This window comes from Sander lucioperca, chromosome 14 (assembly GCF_008315115.2).
Source record: "Sander lucioperca isolate FBNREF2018 chromosome 14, SLUC_FBN_1.2, whole genome shotgun sequence".
Taxonomy (NCBI): domain Eukaryota; kingdom Metazoa; phylum Chordata; class Actinopteri; order Perciformes; family Percidae; genus Sander; species Sander lucioperca.
This window is the reverse complement of record NC_050186.1, coordinates 3,955,141-3,979,747: the sequence shown is the minus strand read 5'-3', so window position 1 is coordinate 3,979,747 and position 24,607 is coordinate 3,955,141. Positions and strand designations below refer to the sequence as shown.

The 24,607-nt window shown below is 42.5% G+C and overlaps 2 protein-coding genes across 10 annotated transcripts in view; both read right to left on the bottom strand.

Moving 5' to 3' along the window:
• LOC116062901 (potassium/sodium hyperpolarization-activated cyclic nucleotide-gated channel 1) overlaps positions 1–5,174 on the bottom strand; it is a 109,471-nt gene extending 104,297 nt beyond the window's left edge. Inside the window, exon 1 of the mRNA XM_035991470.1 lies at positions 4,967–5,174. The gene's annotated coding sequence lies outside the window, so the exon portion shown is untranslated. The remainder of the gene's footprint in view (positions 1–4,966) is intronic.
• Positions 5,175–5,578: 404 nt separating this feature from the next.
• Positions 5,579–24,607, bottom strand: part of LOC116062792 (probable E3 ubiquitin-protein ligase HERC1) — a 43,901-nt gene continuing 24,872 nt past the window's right edge. For 4 of the 9 annotated variants that reach the window (XM_031317464.2, XM_031317463.2, XM_031317466.2 and 1 more), the window contains 40 exons: positions 24,140–24,344; positions 23,273–23,442; positions 22,520–22,603; positions 21,465–21,651; positions 21,220–21,347; positions 20,776–20,999; positions 20,408–20,667; positions 20,187–20,239; positions 19,896–20,093; positions 18,539–18,704; positions 18,193–18,442; positions 17,276–17,504; positions 16,879–17,156; positions 16,228–16,355; positions 15,029–15,156; positions 14,596–14,823; positions 13,910–14,037; positions 13,528–13,727; positions 13,236–13,347; positions 12,903–13,034; positions 12,628–12,726; positions 12,172–12,345; positions 11,796–12,080; positions 11,610–11,675; positions 11,320–11,445; positions 11,061–11,199; positions 10,689–10,870; positions 10,413–10,568; positions 10,170–10,292; positions 9,867–9,969; positions 9,170–9,339; positions 8,926–9,064; positions 8,595–8,764; positions 8,231–8,400; positions 7,858–8,023; positions 7,671–7,747; positions 7,325–7,577; positions 6,910–7,062; positions 6,219–6,524; positions 5,579–6,121 (listed from right to left, as the gene is read on the bottom strand). In XM_031317464.2, the coding sequence (XP_031173324.1) occupies positions 5,936–6,121; positions 6,219–6,524; positions 6,910–7,062; positions 7,325–7,577; positions 7,671–7,747; positions 7,858–8,023; positions 8,231–8,400; positions 8,595–8,764; positions 8,926–9,064; positions 9,170–9,339; positions 9,867–9,969; positions 10,170–10,292; positions 10,413–10,568; positions 10,689–10,870; positions 11,061–11,199; positions 11,320–11,445; positions 11,610–11,675; positions 11,796–12,080; positions 12,172–12,345; positions 12,628–12,726; positions 12,903–13,034; positions 13,236–13,347; positions 13,528–13,727; positions 13,910–14,037; positions 14,596–14,823; positions 15,029–15,156; positions 16,228–16,355; positions 16,879–17,156; positions 17,276–17,504; positions 18,193–18,442; positions 18,539–18,704; positions 19,896–20,093; positions 20,187–20,239; positions 20,408–20,667; positions 20,776–20,999; positions 21,220–21,347; positions 21,465–21,651; positions 22,520–22,603; positions 23,273–23,442; positions 24,140–24,344 (6,731 nt within the window). In that variant the 3' untranslated portion in view covers positions 5,579–5,935. Of the gene's footprint in view, positions 6,122–6,218; positions 6,525–6,909; positions 7,063–7,324; positions 7,578–7,670; positions 7,748–7,857; positions 8,024–8,230; positions 8,401–8,594; positions 8,765–8,925; positions 9,065–9,169; positions 9,340–9,866; positions 9,970–10,169; positions 10,293–10,412; positions 10,569–10,688; positions 10,871–11,060; positions 11,200–11,319; positions 11,446–11,609; positions 11,676–11,795; positions 12,081–12,171; positions 12,346–12,627; positions 12,727–12,902; positions 13,035–13,235; positions 13,348–13,527; positions 13,728–13,909; positions 14,038–14,595; positions 14,824–15,028; positions 15,157–16,227; positions 16,356–16,878; positions 17,157–17,275; positions 17,505–18,192; positions 18,443–18,538; positions 18,705–19,895; positions 20,094–20,186; positions 20,240–20,407; positions 20,668–20,775; positions 21,000–21,219; positions 21,348–21,464; positions 21,652–22,519; positions 22,604–23,272; positions 23,443–23,950; positions 23,998–24,139; positions 24,345–24,607 lie in introns of all 9 variants that reach the window. The other 5 variants (XM_031317470.1, XM_031317471.1, XM_031317472.1 and 2 more) reach the window with 5 other exon arrangements.

The following is a 24,607-nucleotide window of genomic DNA, read 5'->3' as shown; positions in this document are numbered from 1 at the left end:
ATTGAGACCAGAAATTAGATAGAATGCAGGTTTAAGGCACTTCCGCATTGGCTTCACTTTTCAGTGCCGGAAGCTTCGACCATTATTTTTACAGTCTGGTGTCTGCACACATTTGCAGTAGGATTTATTATATTGTACCTGAATTTACACCTGCAGCAAAGTAGCAATAACTAGAAGACTCCAGTTTAATTCAGTCAGTTAATTAAGTCGTACAAAATGTTTGAAAAGAAATCCCTGATATTTGTTCTGCCTTGTCCTTTCTAAATTGTGTATTCTTTTTAAGTTGATAGATGGAAGTTATATTTATACCGAGGGCTCTCATGAAAAAGCCTCCATCTCTCAGCTGCAGGGCTGCTGACTGCAGCTTGAATTCTGCGTTAGTGGCCAAACAGCACACAGGGAAACAGATGGGTAATAAGGTCACAGCAGACGTACCTCTCACTAGCACAGACAAATTGCAGACGCACCAGCTGCACAGACTCAGGACAACATTAGACTCAGGGGAATTGAATTAAGATCTCTTTTGCAATAAGGGAAGTTGTTGTGTGTAAATAGAAATGTAACAGAGAAGGCCCTGAAAACCTGTTTCCTCAATCAGCTTCTTTAATCTGAATGCTTGTTTTCTACATAAACACACTATTTTCTGTCAAAGTTGCAATAGTTTTTCCTCAGAGAGGTGAAACATACTAGCTCCACCAGCAGGTCAAAGTTTTCACTTATTGAGTGATTGGCACCACGTTGTGTACAGACATACATGGCTCCCAGCCAATACATTCTACTATTTTACCTACACTAAAATGTAAAAAATGTTGCTGCCACACATCAACATCCTAGCATTATCATTGTGTGTATGTCAGCATGCTGGCATTAGCATTTAGCTCAAAGCATAGCAGTGCTTTAGATGACAGCATAGCTATAGACTTTTGTTGTCAAGACAATGTTTTAGTACATAATGTTAATAATGCAACATGTAATATTCCCTAGCATTTCCTGAACAAAAGAGCATTTTCATTTTCTTTGAGAATTTTTTTTCCAATGTTCTTCAACCAAATGAATGTTTTTCGTGTGCTACTTTTAAGTCATGTAAAGCCTGGTTCACACGGGATGATTTTAAAATTGTCGGCCGATTTTCCAATCCTGAGATACCCCACACACGGCGATAAAAAATCACAGGTCTAACAGTTTTGGTCGTACAGCGTGTGGTGCGCAGCACACGGCAAAATCAACACATCACACACGAACCGATTTGACTCCCGAGCATTCCCAGGTCAGACGGGAAATCTCGCAAAATCCCTCGAGATCAAACGTGACTTCAGAGTAAACAATCATGGCGGACGAAGAGGATGCAGTGGCGATAATTTGTAGTTTGTTTTTAACTGAAAAAAAACGTTATCAAAAGAAAAGGCGATGGTCAAAGAAGTGGAGACAACGCGAGCATGGACTATACTTGCTATACTTATCCCGACGTCCACCGGACTTTCTGGTGCGCCATGCCGCCGGCTGTTTTGATTTTGTTTCCCGGTGCTTTCCTCGCCGCCTTGTCACCTCGCTTTCTGATTGGCTACACGCCGCAGTCCACAGGCTGCGTGCTCGTTTGTCGAGGAGGACACACGAGGAGAAATTGGGCCAAAACAATATCCCCGATTTGAGATCGGAGCGGTCCCGACGTCCTTCCGAGCAGACGAGAGCAGTCTAAACACACCACACACGGCAGGAATATCTAATCAGATTATTTTACGATAATCGGAGCATCCTTAAGATTGTCGGAAGGGGTGAATCGGGGCTAAAATCGGCCTAATTATCCTGCCGTGTGAACCAGGCTTTAAGCACATAAACCCACATAGCAATACCTTTGCCGATTATTTTCGCTCACAAATTAGTGACTGCATCATCTTTATCCTGAGGTGCCCTAATTCACCTTGCATGGCGAGAGATGGCAGCTGACGAGACCACGCGAGAATCGCGGGATCACATAATCATCTGACGCGTCAGATTACTAATTTTGGGCATTATAATAGGCCCGTTCGAGATAAACTGCGCCTCAGCTGTAAGGTGGACAAGAGCAGGCTGCAGCCCGGGGAAGTGACAAAAATCCACAGTCAAGTCAGTCGGACAGTTTCCAGCCGTTTCCAACAGCCTTCAGGCTGAACAGGAAGTCACAGAAACACTCACATTAGAGCTTAGATCGGGCCCAAAAAAATCAAGCCCGACCCTACCCATGCACGTTGCCTCCGAACCCGGCCCGACACATTAACTGTAATTATGAGCCCGAGCCCGATTTAAACCCGACATTTTTTTAATACGTGGGCCGTTATAACTGACGTTCTCAACTACAATTCCAAGTTGTTTGAACTACAGAAATCTGTTTAGAATTATCTTAATAAATACAGGTAATGCAACAAGGAGAAAGCATGTAAACTACGCTGTTTGTTTATTCAGACTGGAATGGATCGCAAATGGATCCAAATGAAGAAACGTTAAAAAACACTAACCTAAACTCGACCCTATAGCTGCTCCCTCAGCCGAATAGTGAGGGTAACAGATCAAGGCAGCAACATAATCAAACACCTGGAACCATATAGGAGATTTTCTTGTCTCGATCACCTACTTAATACTGTCCTTCACCACGGTCTGCATGACGCACTGGCCGACAACAGTGCTGCAGATGGGGGAGACACGATGTAGCACAGTTTACCTCACACTCAAGTCAGGTCAGGACACCCAGAGCTACGGGAGAAGCTGGAGAGGCATAGCTTTCTCCCCACTGAATAAGGCTAATAAAGTAATGATTAAAAAAACACAAATGCTTGGTCAAGGGCCCGGCCCGGCCCGAGGATAGCGGCGGAAAATATCGGCCCGGCCCGGCCCGGCCCGGCCCGACCCGACCCTCAGGGCGCGCCGGGCTCGGGTAGAGAATCTAAACTCTAACTCACATCCTGTTAGGTCCGATTCCGATTTAATAAAATGTTATCAAACCCATATATCTTGTCTAGCTTGTACACAGTCTCCAGTTGTTTTTATTATGACAGAGTAGCTGTCAAACAGATCGCTCTACATGCGATCTGTTTTTTATTTCAATTAAAGCAACACCAAAGCACTTTTCCTCTTCGGGCCCCCTACAGGTTGGAAGCGGAATTGTCCATTACTGCTGTCTCATTCGAACTACAGATCCGCTACCCGATCTGGCAAACTTATAGCCGATAGAGGGCCGCAAAGCGAATGCAGAAGTGCCGTTCACCCTGAGTAGATGAATCACTGAAACAATTTTGGAAACATTATTTTAAGGTACAAAAGAATCTTTGGTGTTGCTTTAACAACACACTGTAGATGATCCGTAATCTGAACAGATTTAGTCTCTCTGACTTCTAAACGTAACTATCAGCCACACAACATGTGGTTTGTACAGAATAAGCCTTTAAATCAGACAAATAGCAATTAAAATCCCTCCAATTCAAAAACAATAAAATGTTTATATAAAACGTCATCATGTTGAGTCGATTCTTAACCAATCAGCTGTTAGATCAGCTGAGAGGCCGGCATTTCCCAGCATACCCTGGGTCCGCCTGGGTCTTGCAGCCGGTGAAAAGCAACTGCGCTGCTTGCGTCTCAAACCTGCGGCCGCCTGTACAGAACACGTGTTGTGTGGCTGATAGTTATGTTTAGAAGTCAGAGAGACTAAATCTGTTCAGAGTACGGATCATCTACAGTGTGTTTTTTATTAACATCAGCAACAGATCACATGTAGAGCATTTTGACAGCTACTATGTCGTAATTAAAACAACTGGAGACTGTGTACAAGCTGATATATGGGCCTGATAACATTTTATTAAATCGGACCACAGTGTTTCTGTGACTTCCTGTTCAGCCTGAAGGCTGCTGAAATCAGCTGGAAACTGTCCGACTTGACAGCGGATTTTTGTCACCGCCCCCTACTGCTGCCGCCTGCTCTCGTCCACTTTACAGGCGAGGCGCAGTTCATCTCGAACAAGCCTATTATGTCAACAAATTCATGTGACTGACCTTTGGAGGCTTGGCCGGCTTCTGAACTGGTTGCAGTTCCACCAGAGTTCCATATAGGGGGCGCTCACAGGCCAGTGCAGAATGAATGGGACTCTATGGAGCTATACCCCTCAAAATCCACTTTTCTCAGGATATCATTTTTTGTCTAGTAATTTGAATGTTGCATTTGAAAGGGGAGGCTAAGAAAATACACACTGCTGGGTGTTAGATTTTTTTAAAGTGGCTTTTTTGTTCTAAAAAGCCTTTTAAAATGTCAATGACGTCATACACATATACGGCCAGAGATTCTGCTTTACGGCAAGCTCTGAGTCGCTTCCTTTTTTCTCTCGAGGCATCGACAACACAGCTGACAGGTTAGGCTCTCCCTGTTAATACATGTGCTAGAAAGAGGTTTGCTAATGTTTTAAAGACCACGCCGAAATATTCACTCTGGCATTCCGGTTCTGCTTCGGATGCCGTCAAGCGGGATTTCCGATCGTAATCTGTCCTTCACTGACCAATCAGCATTCATTAGCAGAATGCTAGCGTGTTATGGGCAACAACGACTCAACCTGTAACAAATCGAAAGGGCATAAGTACTCGTTCATTCAACTTTCGACCTATAATCCATGTTGAACTTGCAAAAACTACAATCAAATCTGAGATTTCTCATCGACAATCAGGCGAAAGAGACAAATTTAGCCGTCTAGCTCCATAGAGTCCCATTCATTTTGCACTGGACCGTGATCACCCCCAGTGGAACTCTGGCGGAACTGCAACCAAAGTAGGTACAATGTTACTCAAAAACTGATGTGGTGGGCAGATTCAAAGACCTATCGCGTGTTTAGGTGGGGCAACAACTACTTTGGAAAGATACAAAACAAGAAAATTACACACTTTTAAGTGATGCGATATTTACACGTCACACAAGGTTTAGCTACAGGTAATAAGTCGACTGGGCACATACCTGTTATCCTTGTCCCCATTTGTGTGTGCTGTCAGTTTGTGTAGCCATTTTAGCTCTGCCGAGCAACCCCAATTTTAACGCGTTTCCTGCTGCTTTCATGTTTCGTAATCCTCACAGAAAGATACCTTAGTCTGTTCTTGACCAGGCAGGTCCCACCGCGTTATTATGGAACCCACGCAACCTCCAACACACACGGGAAGCTAACGTTAGCTGTTAGCCATTTACCCTGCAGAGAACCACTCACGTTTTATTTATTTTTTTACCAGAAGTTTGGTTTGTAACAGTAGTTCATGCATTAATGCAGAATTATTATTTGTAATTACTCACAAAACCCCCACTTCTTTCTGCTGCCTGAAGTTGGGGCTTTATTCATACTCATTAACACTTCCGTTTCACGTTTTTTTAAGCTGGTCTACGATCTACAGTATATGCCATAGATGGTCTATGCATAATATGCAGTTGGGTCCTGTATGTGAAATTCCATCCACAAAGACAAGCAAGCTTTTTGTATTCACTTACTTAATAGGATATTCACTTAATTCATAATCTGAATGTATGTACTTCTTGTGGTATATATTTTCAGTAAGAAAAATAGATGCAGAGACTCCAAAATCCTTATTTAAACACTCTTTTATTTTACAATAATAGTGCCTGTGTGGGACAGGTCATTAAATTATTACATATTTTCAAACAAACAGGCACATTAACTCCTTTATTGTGGCTTATTTACCTATATTTTTTTAAAAATCTTATTCTGTATCCCTGTAGTTTGGATTCAGAGTAAGCACTGCAATAATTACAACACCTTGCACATTTGGAAAACCAAAACTACACATATCTTTAAATCAACCAACATATAAACAGTACACTACCTTACAGGTTTGGCGAATACAAATCTGTGTTCAGTGCATAATGTGCATGGCATGGGAGAAGATACATTCATCACCAGGTTGACCACAGCTGGCTGCTTCAGTCCTCGGTGTCGGAGCTGTCTGCTGGCTCGGTGTTGTGGGTCAGCATGTAGTTGTCCATGTCGATGGAGGGGCAGTTGTGGATGGAGTAACGCAGACGCTCTGCGAGGATGGCCTGGCTCGTGTACGGGGGCAGGCGAAACAGGAAGAAGCAGGTCTGTGCAGTAGGAAGGCCATTGACAGGCTGAAGGAAATGATAAGGGGAGCATTTTTTATTGTTTGTACTGTTAATATGTTTGTCTTTGTGAACAGGCTTGGTAATTCGTTAGTGATGACCTCACCCTATCAACCTTGATGATTTGGAACTTCTGCGTGATATCAGCTGGGTTGGAAGGCAACCTGGACCGGCCAGACACAAAACGTAGGAACAGCACTCGCTCCTCATTGGTGAACTCCTCCAAGCTCTGCCAAAACCAACCAATAAGCTGGTGGCTCTCGGTGATGTCACGGTATCGCACCAGCTTCTTCAGCATCTCAACAGAGACCTCTGGCAGGCCACAGACCAGCTGCTCCAGCTGCTGTGCTGTCAGCAGGGAGAGGAGGGGCACAGGGATGATGGTGGACATGCCCTCTCTGACTGCTGCCACCTGGACACAACAGAACGTCAGCTTTGATACTTCTGAAGACAAGATAAAGGGAACAACAACAGCAACAACAAACAGTGTTGTCTGTACTGTCTAGTGAGCACTAATGGAAACTGTAGGACAGACTGGGTGTTTAAAATGGATGAGTTTCAGATACAGTCGAGAGAAATCCACACCAACGTTTTTATTGTATAAAAATATTGTCTATGTGGGTCAGGTCTGTTTGGTAAATTTAGTTGAAAGAAATGTATTTAAAGTGTATTTTTTTAAACCAGGCACTTTTGTGTATCCTAAAGAAATGCACCGTAGTTTGCGTGTTTACAGGTTACATCCGAACAGGTCTGCGAAATACATCAAAATCATTCTCCAACAGTTTAACCCTTCAAACCTGTGAATCTATTTCATGCAGCCTGTAGTCCAGAGCTCTCTCCACATATTCAGTCCGGTTGGCAAAAGTCAGGGAGATGTTTTGACCTCCAGGAACTATAGGTACCAGCCTTCCATCTGCACTGTGGGCCATAAACGAGTCTAGTGGAATCATCTTCAGAGGGAGATACAGTATGACAAGAGTGAAAAAAGGTTAGAAGAAGACATACTTTATCAATCCTCCATGGGGAAACTACATTTTACACTCTGTTGTTACACACATGCCTGAAATACACACACATGCCCAGGACCTATATATGCACTAACTGGAGAGATGTCACAGTGCATAGCGTAGAAAAAGGAAGTGAGAAGTTGGAAAACAGAATGAAAAGGAAGTAAGTAAACTCTGCAATAAGAAGATTTGCATAGCATATCACCACATGGAAGTTATCCTCTGTGATTCCACTGTTATCCAGGTGAAGGATGCCTTGGAGGGTGCGGTAGGTGAGCAGGTCCACCTCCTCTAGGTCAGGCCCTCCCAATGGCATCGAGCACAACTGTTTCCACACCCAAGGAGCCAGGTGTAAGTCCAGAGGTTTCTTAGTGCGGATAGCCACAGCCATGAGGATGCCCAGGAAGCGAAACTGGACTATGTGATCTTCTGAGAGTGCGGCTGGGTTCAACAGGAACCTGTGAGGGTACAATTTTAGATGTTTTGTTATGCTTTAGGTAGGGGTACTGTTTCTGTTGGTGAATATCAAAAGATAACTACAACATGCGCACCTGTCAGTGTTACTGCCCACATCTGCAAAGCTGTTGGGAGTATGAATCAGAAGATCCACCACACCAGACTGCAGCTCCTGGTGAAAACAAAAAACATTGTAATTTGTCAATTTACAAATAAAGAGAATATTCCAGGCTGCATTTTTAGCCATCTTTGCAGAGCTTCTCTGTGTGGTTTCCATCCTACCTGGCACATCTCAGTGATGGTGTCATCAAACACTCCTCCGGCATCGTCAGCTCCCTCTCCGACAAGCTTGACCTTCCAGGCTCGGGATGGAAGCCGCAGCTCCAGAGGATTCAGGGACACCACTTGCTTTGCGATCTGCACAAAGATGGGCTTGCTCGAACGCCCTCTGTGGGAGTGTAAGGGAGGGGACATCAATCAAAGTTTTGATGAACAAATACTATCAGATACTGTATAAAACAACCAAGGTGCCAGACACAAGTCCTAAAATGGAAATAAGCCTTGCTGGCTGGTTCTTTTGGCCTGTTTTTCCACCAGCTGACCCCTGAAGACATACAGATTATGCCAATGGACTGTATATCATGGTCATCCTTACCTTGTGGAAATTCGTTTTACAGTGATCTGTGGCCCATATGTTTTGCCCTGGGTCATTGTTCTGCCAATGGAGCGTACTAGAGGCAGAGTGTTGACCTTGGGTGATAGAAGACCTCTGAGATCACCCCGGAGGATGGCTGTCGTCCCTGAACTATAGCGTGACGTGGACACCTGGATAGAGTGCAGGACAGGAAATAAAATAGGACGAAGTAAATGAGGCATCACGATGAAAAAATTACTGTGAGGCACAGAGAGAACTAACAAGCAGCAGGTGCATTATTATAAGCAGGAATTCAAATGTTGTTTTCCTAACATTTTGTTCTCTTAACATATCAAAAAGGGAAGAAAATGGGATCAAAGTTTACCGGATTCTTAGCATCCAGGTTGAGCAGCCTCCAGGACTTGTACATGAGATCAGAAAAGTGGTAGAGTACCCTGAGGCGCATGCTGAGGACATCGGGGCTGCAGTCTTTCAGAGTGTTGTACTGGGGAGGAACAGACTGGGGAAGGCCTAGCTGGAAACTTCCAGAGCCACCTGGAGATAAAGATGAGAAATGGGAGTCCCAAGTGTATTCTCTTTCATGGATCAGAGGTACAAAGAGTATTTGAGTACATGCACTGTAGGTTGCTGTGTGTGTGTGTGTGTGTGTGTGTGTGTGTGTGTGTGTGTGTGTGTGTGTGTGTGTGTGTGTGTACCTGAGTTTTTCATCGAGGTAGAGGGGGTGGTCCATGCTGAACTGTGGCAGCGGCCTGCAGAGATCTGTCTGATGTTTTTCCCCTGGAGGGTTGTTATGAGCGTGGGCTCCTTCACTGGGTTGGAGTGTCCAAGGCCAAGCTGGAACACACACACACATATGACAACAATAGCATTTCTAATATCAAATAAAAGCAAAGATCAGATGGTGAAGTGTATCATTTTGTTCTAGAGGATGTTGTTTACCTGTCCCTCACTGTTGCAGCCCCAAGCATAAACATCTCCAGTGGAAGACAGGGCGAGCACATGTTCACAGCCCACGGCAATGTCTTCTATAAACAGCCCCTCCAGTGACGGTACCACCTGGGGGCAGGATTTATTCTTCAGCATAGAGTCCGGCAGGCCGATCAGACGCTCTGAGTGATGAACAGGAGGAATTAACACATCAGCATATTTAAACGAAGAAAATTGTATATTATTTCTGCATGCAGCAGGAGAACATTCCCTCCGTGTCAACAGCATCAACACTTTTTTTGTGAGGTAACTAGCATACAGTTCAGAAATGTTGCACATCATGACACATAATAGTCATTGTCCAAAAGAACCAGGAAACAAATGTGTTTTTAATTACCTAAATATTCAATGTGTCAGATTTGAAAATGTGAGGCTCAGGTCTAAGTCATAGCTTCAAGAAAAGACACTGGCAGACAGCAATACAATAAGTACAAACTATTTTACACGTTTTAGATGTAAATACAAATCTTTGTGTGTTTGTGTTTTTTGAAGGGTCAATTTAAGAATTTCCAATCAAATAATTTACACTTAAAAAAGTTGGTGCATAGTTATTATGACATAAGTAAGAAACATTGTAGGTGTTTCAAAAACCAAATGGATACACACAGTACAACAACATATTTACAATCCACTTCACAATAAAACGTACCTTGTCCAAATGTGTAAACATGTCCATCAGAGGCCAAGGCCACAGAGAACTGAGTTCCACAACTGACCTTCTTAATTCCCTTGTTGCAAAGCTGCTCTACTTTCTGAAAATAGCAACAACAAATATAATATTTCATCTATACTATCTAAAAGCACTCAATTAAAATCAAAATAAGTGACTAAAGCAATGGATACAAAAAAATAATAAGCATGACTGATATTCACCATAACCAGGTACATAACATAAATGTGAACCTGTGTTTTTACTTTTGAGGACTCCTGAATTTGGGCCTTTGTCACTTACCTGAGGGTAGTATTTTGCTGTAGAGGAACCTGTTCCCAATTTGCCATAATCCCCATCTCCAAATGCCCACACAACCATGCCATCGAGGGATAGTACTAGTGTGTGGTTGAGACCACAGGACACCTGAAAAAGGTAACCAAGTTAGCTTTGTTGAGTTATATCTTAATCATTTTTCTTATTTCACTGGTGGGACTGTATAACCATCTGAATTTAATTAAAACAAACACAGTCCATTTGTCTTACCTGTCCCACATGATACCCCTCCAGAGCAGCCACCCTTTCAGGCACCATCTTGTTGGATGTTGACCTTTGACCCAGACGACCAGATTCCCCACTGCCGAAGGTGAACAGTTTCCCATCTGCTGTTACCACAGCTGAGTGTCGGAAACCACAAGCAAGCTGGGAAGAGAAGGAAAAGCCATATCAAAGTTTCAAAAACATAGAGTTAAATTGATTTGTCAATGTCAAACTTTTTTCCTATACCATACTCTTAAGAGTTCAAAGCAGGTTTATCTCTACCTGAATGATGTCTTCTCCTTGGAAGGCCTCTATCTGTTTGGGTCTCCTTTGCCTTTCACTGTTGCCGTGGCCCAGTTTTCCGAAATCTCCATCTCCCCAACTGAACACCTCCCCAGTTTCAGTCAGGGCCATGGAGTGTCCATCGGATCCACAGGACGTCACCAGCTGAGTCACCACATACCCTGCCCACAGATGAGAGAGTCAATAAAGCTCAACTTATAAAACTAAGAATACGGAGAATAATTAATTAACAATTAGGTTGAAGTAGAAACTGCCACATCAAATAACAACGGAAATGTGTTTTTTTCCCCCTGCTCTGACGAAAATTCATCACAACATGCAAAAGCTCTGGTCCCTGGATGAATACTGTACCTTGAAAAGCAGAGATGATAGTGGGGACATAGAGATCATCAGAATTCCCCTGGCCCAGTCTGCCATATTGTCCTTCCCCTACAGCCAGTACTGTCCCATTGGACTGCACCAGGAAGGAACAGTTCTGTCCACACACAACCTGAATGACAATGAATACACCCACAAAGGGAGAGAAAAGTTAGAAAACAGTAGCAATCAAATCTGAGGCAAAGTCAAAGGACTGAGGCAAAGTCTGTGTCCGGAGTGAAAAAGTGACTACCTGTTGCGTCTGTAAAAGAGAGGGTGCAAGAGTAGGCATCATGAGATTGGTTCCCATTCCTGCCAACTGTCCGTAACGTCCGTTCCCCCACAAGTACACCTCACTCTTTCCCCCTAGTTGCCAGTCCTATGAAACCCAGCAGGTGAAATAGAAATTACAACCTACTATAACTCTCCAGCTAAAAGAAAATACTATCTAATTGTGCAGACAGACAGTAAATTAAAGAGAAATGCAATTTAAAGAATTCATATTTATTGTGTGTACTGTTTCAAGATGGCTAAGCTGTGTACCTCTGGTCTGGTGGTGGCCCATGACATCAGCTGTTCATCCATCCTGAAGCTCCACTTACTATTGTCCTAGAAGACAGAGAAGTCTCTCAATAGTTGCCTACATTGGGGAAACTTGTGTATATTGCAGTCAATTCAGATTCCTGGAACATATGCAAAAACAGCACAAAGACTATTGTCACCACTCACTAGTGCCTTGGTGATTTCAGTGACTTCCACCTCCTGAAACTCTGAAAGATTGAAGGATTCTGGGAAGGCAGTACCACTGGAAATAGCCTCAGCGCTCCGGACAGTAGTGGCATAAGTGGCGAGCCAGCTCCACTCTGACGGGCAGGAGTGGGCATCAGGACTGATATGGTGTGGAGGGCGTGGGTAACGGCACAGGTGTTTCTCTAAGGACAAACCAACAGTCAAGGAGGCCAGGCTCTGCAGGAAGGCACTGTGGACTAGCTGGTCACCGGCTGCCACATGGGTCTGCATGATGAGAGACGAAATTCAAAACCACGTCTCAGCTGAGGCCCACAAATAACACAAAACAACTTTAAAACGTAGTATCAGTAATGACCCGCTCATAGCTGTACTGCTCCTGCAACAGCATGGGCAGCCTCTCCAGGAAGACAGCCAAACAAGGTGCCCGATTTAGACCCAGGATGTTCTGGCTTCTGAGGACCATACGACAGGAAGCTAGCACATGATTTTGACTGATCCAGTCAGGGGTGCAGCAGATCAACAAAACATCCTGGAAAAGAAACAATGACAGAACAGAACTGTAAAGTGACATCTGCAAAAATGTGGCCACTTTTTTAAATTGGCTATTAAATAGTAATATTTGATAAGTAATATAGAACTTAACATTAGTATAGAATAGTATGAAGAGAAGCGAAGTGATATTCTGGCTCAACATTTTGGGAAATAAGCTTTCTTGTCAAAAGTTAGATGAGAAGATTGATACCACTCTCATGTCTGTATGCTGAATATGAAGTTAAAGCCAGGTGACAGTTAGAAAGGTTATAAGTGATACCTTTGACCTCCCAAAGCAGACGGCTACACCCAAGTTTGGTATCCAGGTAGTACTGACGACTGAACCCAAACCTGTAACAGTCTGCAAAACTGAACCATCCTGTAAGATGCACAGAGAAGACGGAGGATTAAGACTCTGAAATGAGACCCCTGACAGATGTTAGAGTAATACACAATTATAGTTACATTTTTGGGTAATTTGATAAAGTTGATTGTTAAGTAAGGGCTCTTTGCACTGACTTCAGGTCAAGCAAACTGTGTATGCTGTTTTCTGACCTGTAAGGACCAGATGTTGAGCAGTCCTCCTATCCCTCCAGAGACCAGAGCCAATCCACTGGAGCAAAATGAGAGGGACTTCACTGCCGTAATGTGGCCATGAAGTACAAACACACACTTTGCATGCTCTTGCTGTAAAACAAAACAGAGCTGAATGATTACATGAGCTAAATCAGAGGCAACTGTCGCAAACACCACAGGTCAAAATAAAATAAAATGAACATACAATTTTAATAACATAAAATCCTGATAAGGTTTTATCATACCAACATTTAAAGTTATTAGTAAAACTGTGGCTGCAAAAAGGAGCTCCAACAGCAGATCCAAACTGACCTTGACATCAGTGCTTTTATCCTGGCCCTGGGAGTTCAATATGTTGGGCAAAGACACAAAAGTACCCCCCTGTGGCAGTGTCCAGACATGCACAGAGCCATTCTGACAACCTCTATAGAAACATGGAGAGAATTTATTGAGAATCTACAACATATTTAGATAAACATATGACATAGATTTTCTCTGATTGCTTCCATTTCTTTGTACTCTATCATTGTTACTGTTCTTAAGGGTAACATTAAGAAAGAGGAAGAATATTTAACAGAGAAAGAAAGAATAATTAATTACTCACACAGCCACCATGAGCCTGGGATCCGGTGCTCTGCCAGCAAGTGGGCACCATTCAGCGATGTTCACGGTGCTGGTGTGAATGAGGGAGTGTAGGGTCACCCAGGTGGCCCCAGAGCGTCCCAGTATCTTCACTACCTCTGACCTGCCCAAACAGAGCAGTAAGTGTCCTGTGGGGTCCCATTTTAGAGAACTCACACTATCCTGTAGAGTAAAGAAAGGAAGAGTGGAGTGGTCAATAAGAGAAGGGTGGAAAATGATACAATGTACATTTTATGTCACAATGTGTAAACAGCAAAGTCACATATGCCGACTGACTTGGGTATGAAGTACATCCAATTGTTTGTCTTTTTGGTTGTGCTCTGGAGTGCATTTTGCAAACAAACCTGGAAGACAGACAGCACTACAGGCTGCTCATTCTCATAGATCTCAGTTGAGGCTAAAAGGATCTTTCCATTGGAGTAGCCCACTGCGAAAGGCTTGTCCTCACTGTGCCAGGCAACACACTGGGGAGCTAGAAGAAATCAGAGGAAAAGATCAATCTCTTTAATGAATAGTTTGACAGTGAAAAATACACTCGTTAGACTGGCATAGCAAACTGAAAAGAGACAGCTAGAAAGCAGCTAACCTGGCACTATCCAAACCTAAAAAAAACTATAGGAAGTCACTGCATCCAGCAAGAAATAGGTCCAGCATGTAATTCCCTGTAAATCTAGAATGTGTTGCTTTTACATTTCTGTTAGTGTACATTTGTACATATTAAACAAACAAAATATCATGTGTTAAAATTAAAGTGTTTTAGACATGCTGGTAGGTGTATTTTTAACCTTTGCTTACAGACTGTATGCGAAGCTAAGCTAATTATCTGCAGGCTGTACTGCAGCTTTATATTTACCGTATAGACATGAGAGTGGTATCAATCTTTTTATTTTATTCTTAAGATGCAATGGTTTAATGTAGAGAAATATCTTAGTGTGTGTGTGTGTGTGTGTGTGTGTGTGTGTGTGTGTGTGTGTGTGTGTGTGTGTGTGTGTGTGTGTGTGTGTGTGTGTGTGTGTGTCAGTCCCCTTACCCTCTTTTCTGTGGCAATGGGTGAGTTCGGTGCTCTTTACAGTCAGGTCTATCTGCTGCATCGTGACCTGCAGCCAGCAGAGGGAGCCATCCAGCCGTCCTACCAACAGGCTCTCAGCAGGTCTGTTCTTACAGGCTGCTGGCTGGTCAAGAGCCCACAAGCTGAAGGTCTGAGCCCAGCAGAGGGCTGTGACCCGAGACAACTGAGCCTCCACGTGACAGTGAGATCCTGTAATGTAACAGAAAATTTCAAATTGTAGAAACTGTTCTCATTATTACAATGAATAGGATTGAATTGAATTAGAAATATTACAAGTGAGTTAGTGAGTTGTTATGCAGCAATAACGTACAACCGAAAAGTTTCATTACAAACATGAGGTCAAGCAGGGTCCTGCCATGATAGTAGATGGATAGTAAAAAAAAGACAGACTTACCCGTGATGTTCATGATGTTGATGTGTTTGTTCTCTGGAGCGGCCAAAAAGTTTCCCCCTGTACTCCAGTATACAGGAGACATGTGATGACATCTAGCAGCCCTCTCACTGCTTGATCTGTCCGTCTTACTGGAGAGAGAGAGAGAGAGAGTCAGAGAAAGGAAAAGTTTACAACTATAAGTAATCCCAGTTCTTTGATAGAATTGCAACCCCCTCTGGTAGATCTTCAGAAATGTCTAGGTTTGTTGTTTCATCTACAAGACCCAAGAAACTTGCCATTAACTTTTGATAATATGCATTAGGCTAAAATGATATGAGACTTGCTAAATTACATATTCTCAGACTTAACATATGGATACAATTAACACAGTTAGTTAACAGTTAGTCACTAACCTTACCTCATTCCCATTATAGCTAATTGTCAGATAATCTATCAAGGTCTAAGCTTACAATTTTACAAGCTACAGCACAGCAAGCGTGATGGCCAACAAATGTAACAAAATTATCAAGTTCAAGAACCCAACACATAAATGTCAGTCCATTTTATTTACATGTAAACCTACATTGTGTAATTTTTTGAGCTGATTCTTAGCAAAAACCCCTTTGTTCTTTCACAAATATGTACTCATTCATGTGTAATTCCTTCATCCAACTAATCAAAGTATTCTCGTAAGCGTAGAATCTGCTATTCAGAATCATTCAGAATACATGCGAATGACTCGCTTGAATGACGGCAGCCATGTAGCGCCTCCATCTTTAAAATACATTAGCCAAAGAGGGACATACCTCCGCCTTTCGCCCTCTTACACCTAGTGGCACCGTGACGAATGCCAGGGGGAGATTACTCGCCAGGGAAGCGAAAAAAAGAATTAAAACGACAACGCAACAGGCAAAGCAACAAGACCAAAGTTAATATTGAAGTGGCTAGAACAGCTGCGTGTAAACGATGGAGAGAGCTAATTTCGGGTTCGGCCACCGTAGGAGTTAAAACGCGCTCGGAATGGGAAGGGCTAAAAAGTAATATTCAATTGGTTGTCATATACAATTTCACAGCTAGATGGGAGAAATTCTTACACAACGTAGCTTTAAAAGTGACCTTCAATTCAGTCTATATAAATATGAATGGATATTCTTTTAAAATTAGCATGAAACTGTAAAACCCTCACTGGACAAAACACTACGGAAACAAGCAGACAAAACCTGGTAATGCAGGAGAAGGTGGTCTGTAACTCCACAGTGTTCTGACCGATGCTCCACAGTTGCACCACCTTGTCCTGAGAGCATGTAGCCAGCAAACTCTGGTCGTTGTTCCAGGAACAGCTGGTCACCTGAACAGAACAGAAATAATGGAAAGCTCCCTTTAACTTGTAGGTTGTGAAATACCAGACCTGCCCCTGCTATAACTGAAATGTGCCAGTGGCCAGGTTCTCCCTAGGTCCAAGGAGACTGGAATACTCACACCTGTCTGTATCTCACATATTGTTTTTAAAATGCTACCACTAAATAATTCCTGTCTTGGTGGATGTTTTACAGGCATTAATTCTCTGCACAGTAACGATTAGAACTGTGATTACAAATTCTTCATATTCTCAAGCTGAAGTGCAAAGATCGCTGTTTTGTAGTAAAAATAAGCATACAGATTGTTTATGTGGATAATGAATGGCCCTGAGTTTCTGAACAGGACTTTTTCTGAAAAACAAACCAAAAAAACATCTCATCCTGTTGTGAGAACAAGGGAAACACTGTTTGGTCAATAAGGTTGCAGAAAAAAAAAAAAGGGTAAACAAAAACGAGACATATCCTGTTTTAAAAAAACATGTTATAATGCAGATTACATTGTGAGTCCCTCACCTTGTTGTAATGTCCTTCCAGCCTCTTGAGAGGACTTTTGCGCAAGTCGCCAGCCAGGTCACTGTATGTTTGGGGCCTATTAGGACTGTCCCTTCCTGTGGCAGCCAAAGCCTGCACCAGCTGCTGTGCTGCCCAGCGGCGGTGTTTACTGGTCAGCCTGGCAGACAGGACACATGCTGCCAACGCATTAGCCAGCTCCAGAGGGCCCACTCTGGCACTCAGGTGAGGTAAAGGGGAAGGAGGCAAGGACGAAGAAGACACCCCTTGGTTTCCTGTATCTAGGTCACATATGCAGAGGAGAGAGCTACGATGAATAACAAAATCACAAGGTTTTAAACACTGTAATAAATAATTATACATACCAACACAACTACTTAAATGAACTACTCCCTCTCACCATTAGCCTCATGTTCTGCCTTATCTGGGCTGTAGCAGTGAACACACTTTTCAGTGAGCAGGGACACCAGATTTTGTGTGACCAAGAATGTAGGGGGCGTCTGCTCATTGTAGTCCTTCTGTTGCTGGGCTCCCTGGGCTGCAGCTGTTAGACTGGAGTTCAGACAATCTCTCTGCTGCGGGTCACTGATGGCCCCAATGTTCACCCCTGTAGCTGCTGCCATCAGGTCCTACAGGCAGTAATATTAAAAAAATATTTCCATCCATTTGCTAACAGTTACATGTCTTCACAATTCAATAATCCAGGATGAGCCCAGATAATTACATGTTGAAATGTGTCATCATTTTATTATTTATAATTAGTATGATTAGGCTGATCAACAAACAAATTAATGAATTACTAAGACTGTTAGTCTATTACCAACCTAAAGTTACTCTCATTGAATTTTCAACCAAACATTAGTCCAGTCCAGCAATCCACAGTATTAACCTGAACACTGTAAATACAATTATATAAAAGTAAGCCAGCACAAAAAAGAAAGTGTAATTTACTGATGTATTAAAACATTTTTTAATTTATTGTTATGAAAGACAAATGTAACACTTGATATAGAACTGATGTAGTGATATTGTTATTACCTCCGTCAAGGAGGATATGTTTTCGGTTTGGATGGTCAGTTTGTTTGTTTGTTTGTCTGTCTATCAGCAGGATTATAGAAAAACTATTGGCCCAATTTTCTTATAAAACTTAGAGTCACTTCACTTTCGTTAACACTGCGAGATAAGGCATACCTTGGCGGAGGTCTGCGCTCTCTGAGTGCCCTTCTAGTTGTGATGTATATTTTAGATCATATCTCCTGGCCCTATAATTACCATATACAGTATTTATAATTAGTGTATTAACTGAAGAAAACTGACCTGAGTGCATATTTCCACTAGCTGCCTGTAAGCAGTAGGGCTGTGGGACACCACACTGCCGATGGCTGAGGTAAGGAAGCTGAGGCAGGTGGAGTTGTTGCGCTCTTTCGCCAGCCCCTTCACACCTGACTGTCTGTCCACGCAGGCGTGAGCCCTGCCCCCTGCTGCTAGAGTCATTAAACGAACCAGGATACGGATATCTGCCAGACCCAAGGACTCTAGTCCGTTAGAGTGGCTGCACACTGATGCACTGGAGAGGAAGATAAAAGAAGACTCTTAATGAAACCCCATTGAATTTGTGAAAAAAATGTATATCATAAAGGCTATATATTCTGGTCAAACGTACCTGGAGGCAGTCTGAGCCAGTGCTCTCATCACCATGCTGTAAGCTAGCAGGATCTGGGCTGTGGAGGTGACTCTTCTTAAAGCTTTTAGTCTATCATGAGAGTCCCTCAGTGATACGGCCTGCTGTCCAAGGCTCAGAGAGGTCTTCTGCTCAACAAGGGCATTCCCTAGTGAGGGAAAACACATATAAAAAGGCATTATATTATGGTAAATCATTTTGGCCAAATCCCTGATACATCTTGCTAAACTCACATTTTTACACACCATCTTGTGTGGGCAGGCAAAAAAGTCTAAACACTGGATCGAATGGGACAACTGGGAGTACTTTATGTCTGCTTCAGATGCCCAGCTATGATAAATGAGTGATGAGTAACTTTTCTGCAGCACGTTTGACTGTGGTTGGATTCTCCTCCTGCCAACAAGTACAGAGGGAATGTGGGTGTGTGTTTCAAGTGGGCTGAATCTTTTATCAGAGATAAAGTTACAAAAAACATTCACTGCAACATGAACAAGAGGTCAACAGTTAGCTAAGGAGTAATTGCTCTGTATATGGCCAGGTGGTTTGGTATATATTTTTTAATGCATTTATTTCTTGTCAAACAAACTTTTATTTTATAGATATTATTAGACAATTATTTTGCGACCTTACCTGAACCTGCACATTCACGATACCTTAATAAATTAAGGCTGACTGGTCTGACGTCATGTCCCTTAAGTCTTCCCCCATCCAAGTGGCTCAATGACCCGGAGCGGCCGGTTATTTCTTACCCAGACGTCGATACATATTTGATTACATCAACAGGTATCTTTTAGGATAAGTGTAAATAACCAACCTTTTAATAGCCAACTGTTTGATCAAGGCTAGGCTGAGATTTAATTGGAGCCAACAGCCTGTACCAGACTGTACTGTAGCAGCCTCCCACTCAAGCTAACGTTAGCAATTCATCAGTAGTAACAGTTGCCACCAGCCTTATTTAGCAATTTACCACACCTACAGTGAATATTCATGTATCTTTAGTGCCTCATATCTGATATGGATTCTTCTGTTTTTTTGTTTCACAACCTGCTACATAACAGCGTTTCAGCATTTTCCCTCTTTCCCCCAAAATGGGGTGCGACCTTGGCGAATGGCTCTTGATGACGCAATGCCGGTCTGGTCTATTGTCAGCCCCTGCCCTGCGATTTAAACAGGATAATGTACGTCTGTTTACTAATGAACAGCTTTGCATGGAACTGTTTTTTTTCCCTTTCTTTTTTTCTGTACTCCACCCGTATATATCATATATCGTCTCCAAAAGTGACTAAAATGCATTCAGCCAATGACAGGACTTTGGTCTTTCTATACCAAAACACAATACCTTTGGGAGCTACTGCTCTTGTAGGGTCAGCTGAGCTGTAAACCAGGGCTCCGAGGGGATCTGGCTCAGTGAAGGCAATGGGGTCTGGCACCAGCCTATTTTCAGTCAGCCCAAGTGGTCTCAGCAAAAGCCCAAAGTCTTCCAGTCCTGTCAGCTTGTCTGTGTCACACTCATCTTGGTGGCTCATTTCCCAATCATCTGAGCAAACAGAAGCACCATTCATATTATAAAATTCATTGTAAAAATGAAATCGTTCTGCTGTACAACTTTCATTTTAGTGACCTCCCCTACCATCAGAAGTGCTGTCCAGTTGGCCAATCAAATCAGATGTCAGACCTTTAATCCTGAAGCAAAAGAAAGAGAACAATGCTGAATAACAGGCTCCAGTAAATAACCAGTTTAGTAAGTCTTTATAAAAGTATGAGAACAAGAAACAGTCTAGAGGTATCATTATTGGTTGTTATGTGTAGTGTGTTGCATGCATCCATTATTTCCTGTATTATCTACTATACCTTTCATATTTAGAACTTGAGTCGCTCAGGTTTGCAGCCAAATACTTTTCTCTGCAGGAGCTGCAGAGGAGGTAGAAGGGGAAGTTGGAGCCACACTCCCCTTTGAACCAGACATCCACGTAGGCCCCGGTGCTGTCGTAACCCTTACGTGCAGCACTCTGACCGCAACCTGGGTGACGGCGCTTTATGTGATTGTTAAATTGCAGGGTGAAGGTGTTGCACAGCTCACACTTCACCATCTGACTGTGTTCTTCTCCGGCCTAAAAGAAGGGTGATAAGATTCATCAGGATATGTCTAGTAAGGAACAAATTGTATTTGTGTTTTGTTTATGTCATGCAGCCTTGGTGACAGTGTGTGTATGTGCCACCTCCACTATCTGGAGCGTGTCTCTCTCCAAGCTGAAGAATGAAGGGGTGAGCAGGTCCTCATACGTTTCTTCATTGTATGGGTCATCCATGTAGCCCAACTCTGACTCCTCAGCAGAGAAGGGATGAAACTCCACCTGCTCTGGCCAATCGCTGACCGATGTGTGCTGCTGGTACAGCTGCGGGAGGGGGTTGGGTGATGGCAAGTCTGAAAAGATGGTGTTTGCTTCAAATGAAAATGAATAAAATTTGTAGTAAGGTTTTTATTCCGAGTCACGACACAGGTTAATCACAATATTTTAACCAGGTAATGGAAGCTTAAAACCAGCATGTAGACATTTGTGTTTTTTTTCTTCATTTTTTTTTTTTTTTACAATGTCTGCTTTTACTAACACATGGGCTTTGATGAGCACATCTTATTTCTGGTTCAAAGCAGTGACTCTGACCTGCCCTTCGGAAAGAGGTCCTTTGACTCGGGCCTGAGCGCCGCCGCCGTGCTGGAGGAGGTCTGTTCCTAGTGAGGTGGACATCCAAGAAGTTCTCCCTCTCTATCCAGTCAAGCCCAGGCAACAGACTATAAACAAAACAACATACAGTCCATCATTGTACTGGTTGTATATATAACAATGATAATACTATCATGCCAGTACCAATTTAAAAAAAATGTCTGTATGTTATTCAAATCCCTGACCTTTCATTGGGTTGACTGGTGGAGCGCTCAGGACATTGCACTGTCTCTGGCCCATCTGACGACGGGGTGTCAGGAGCACCCTCGGGTCTAGCTGAGTCAGCTGCCTGCTGCTCCTCTGTCAGGGGGTGCTCCAGCATCCAGCTGGCCAACACCTCGATGGTTTGAGAGTCCAAGTGACCTGCTACATCTGGGAGGGACCACAGGGAAGTTGAACTGAGTTCAAAAAGAAAAGATGGATCATGGAGTGTGGAATTTCAAGTCTTAGTGGAATTTCTAATTCGTGTTGGACATCACCACCAGATGACCACGCTTCTGTGTAGTGTCTGAGGTCAGACTGGCACATATGCTCTGATGATACAGAGTGTGTGACATGGGTTAGTGTGTACAATTTGTAAAAAATAAAATAAAAAAAACGTGAGGGAAGGCCTACAATTTTAACAATGTGGGCAGTTTGTGATTAAAATGGGTGATGCGGAAAACATTACAATGTATTTTAACACATAATACTGCTACATGCCATGCGTGAGCAAAAAAATCTGAATTTGTTCACCTTTACCATGTGGTGAAATTGTAGTCCTAGAAGCAAATATATTCTGTATATTCTGCAACATTTTAGTAAAAATTGGATTTGCATTTGTTCCTTTTTACCATAAGAAGTGAGTAAAATCTGAAAACTATCCATCAAATTACATTGCTCCAGGAGGTACAGTCACTGAGGTACAGATTGTTTTGTGCTCTTTGAAAACCCTACATGTACTAATCATAATATACAGTATATGACAATTGTAACATGGTGCTTGTTAATTTTGCATTAAAACAACAAAATAACAAGAAAGCCTCAATTGATTTCCACCATGAGTAACAGCATCATGTTAATCCTTAAACTAATAATTCTCCTATCTTAGAAATGCAATGCATTTTTTAATTCAAAAACTACACTTTTATGTATGCCAAATACTGTATTCAAGGCTGCAGCCCACAGTGAAGGACAGTTTAAAATAGAAAGCCGAGGAAGCAAAGGATTTAGTGATATTAGACACTCCACAAAGCAGTACCTGCTGCCTCCATGGCCCAGTAGATATGTCTCATAGAGAATCCCATTTCTAGCAACCGACTGGTGACAAACATTTGTGTCCGTTCTGGTGGTTGAGGAGAAAAGAAAAAGTACACAAAAAACAGAAAACAAAAACAAGCCCACAGCTCCATTTATAAATGTTCATACGTGTAGACTGTAAATAATTCTTAATAATAATAATTTAAAGTAATAAATTATTTTCACATTTTGTTTTATCTTTCCCCCCCCCCCATCAGTTTTTGCTTCATTTTATTAGTTTACAGACCACAAAAAGCACAAAATAAAATAACACCAACATAACTGATGATGAAAAAAATGGTGCCATTCAAGCATGTGGGAGCACAAACTGTGTCATGCATGCATTTGATAGTTTAAATACCATATCTGCCCAATTGCAAAGCAAAACACGTGCCGTTTTGAGACAAATAGCTGAACATATAAGACCATGCAAGAGAGTTTCCACTGAGTAATCATAAATCCACTCCTTTTACTATAACTTAACTTAAGATTCAAATTATATTAGTAGCGTGTTTGAATATGAAGCCAGCATGGGGAAAAAGTTTGTTTAAAAATGAACTGACCTGCAGGACTGCAACGATTAGCAGAGCTATTCTCTTTAACACAGGATGTCGTTTGTCACTAATTTTAAATTAGGAGAGACATTTTTTTTTCTTGTCTATATATTGATGTCCGACAGCTTTTCCCCCATTAACGTCTCTGCGCTTGTTCTTACCCAGGCTGCTTCTGGCCTGTGTGCTGCAGGGACCTGGTTCCATGAAGCTAGTCTGCTGCTCTGTGAAGGCATCACAAGAAGCAGAGCTGGCCAGGCTGAAGCAAGGGTGCAGCACGGGGGGAGCGCTAACCAGGCCGGTAAGCGTGGGAAACCGAGTTAAGACCATGTGCCTGGAGGGAGTAAAGATAAAGTATATACAGTAATAACACAGTGCAAGTGGTGCTTTACTGCCAGTGTTCAGTCCTGACCAAAGATTTGAAATATAACGTATCTGAAGGAATAAGGTGAGTCTTATTTAACCTGATTTTACATTTGGAGATGTCTAAACATTGCAATAAACCAGGCATGTATCCTTATATGTCAATTATTTGAATCTCAACATTATGCTCAAGCTCAGTATTTGTTGTATGGACTCGCATTCAGAGAAGCAGGTACAATAAGGGATTTGTACTGCGAGTACTATTCTTGTCAAAACTCTCCTTGCTGGAGGGCTTTGATTTGATTTTCTGTTTGATTATATAGCACTGAGGCTGTTTGTTTGCCTCGTTAAAGCAGGATAACACTGACACTAGGGTCAGCTGGCTGGGTTAGGAGAAGAACAAGCAGGCAGAACTGCAGCTGAGGTTACAGACAGTGCAGGCAAAATCCTCACTCTCTTTTTTTATCATCCTAACTCACCCATTCCCTGGACTTCAGAAAAGCTGCTGCTGCCAAAAGATACAGGTCTGTAGCAATCAGTAACAACATGAGGGTTGAAGATAACTCTAGTTATTGTGTCTGCGTCCATTCAACATGTTTAGTATGAATTACTCAACCAACAGTTAAATCAAATGAAAATCATTCACGATTAACCCATTCTATACTCACTGGAGGAGGCTGATGGGAAAGAAAGGGTTAAAATTATCAAGGCCATCTGCCTGCAGGTGTGCTGGCAGAGAGGATGCCAAGTCAGTGTTAGAGGATGAGGCAGAGGCTCTGCTTGATTGGCCAAAGATGGCAGTGCCTTCTGAACCCGCGCTGTACAAGGACACAGAGCTGGAGGACTTAGAAATGGGCTGAGTGTGGCCAGATTCTGCAAGGACAAAGAAGAGAGGAAGGTCAGATCACACTCAGCTCACTCAGCTATACTATGCTTTTTATTTAGTTTTTAAATCTGTCCGTCCAACTCCCTAGTCTTTCAGGACAAGTCCGGTCACAAATCTTCATAAGAAAATTGCAAGTCAAGATGCAAGTCTTTCAGGTCTGAATGTTGATTATTACTGTGTTGTATCATTTAAACATTTTCATTTTAAAGCAGTTTATAGTGGGTTTTTTTTTTACATACAAACTAGAGCT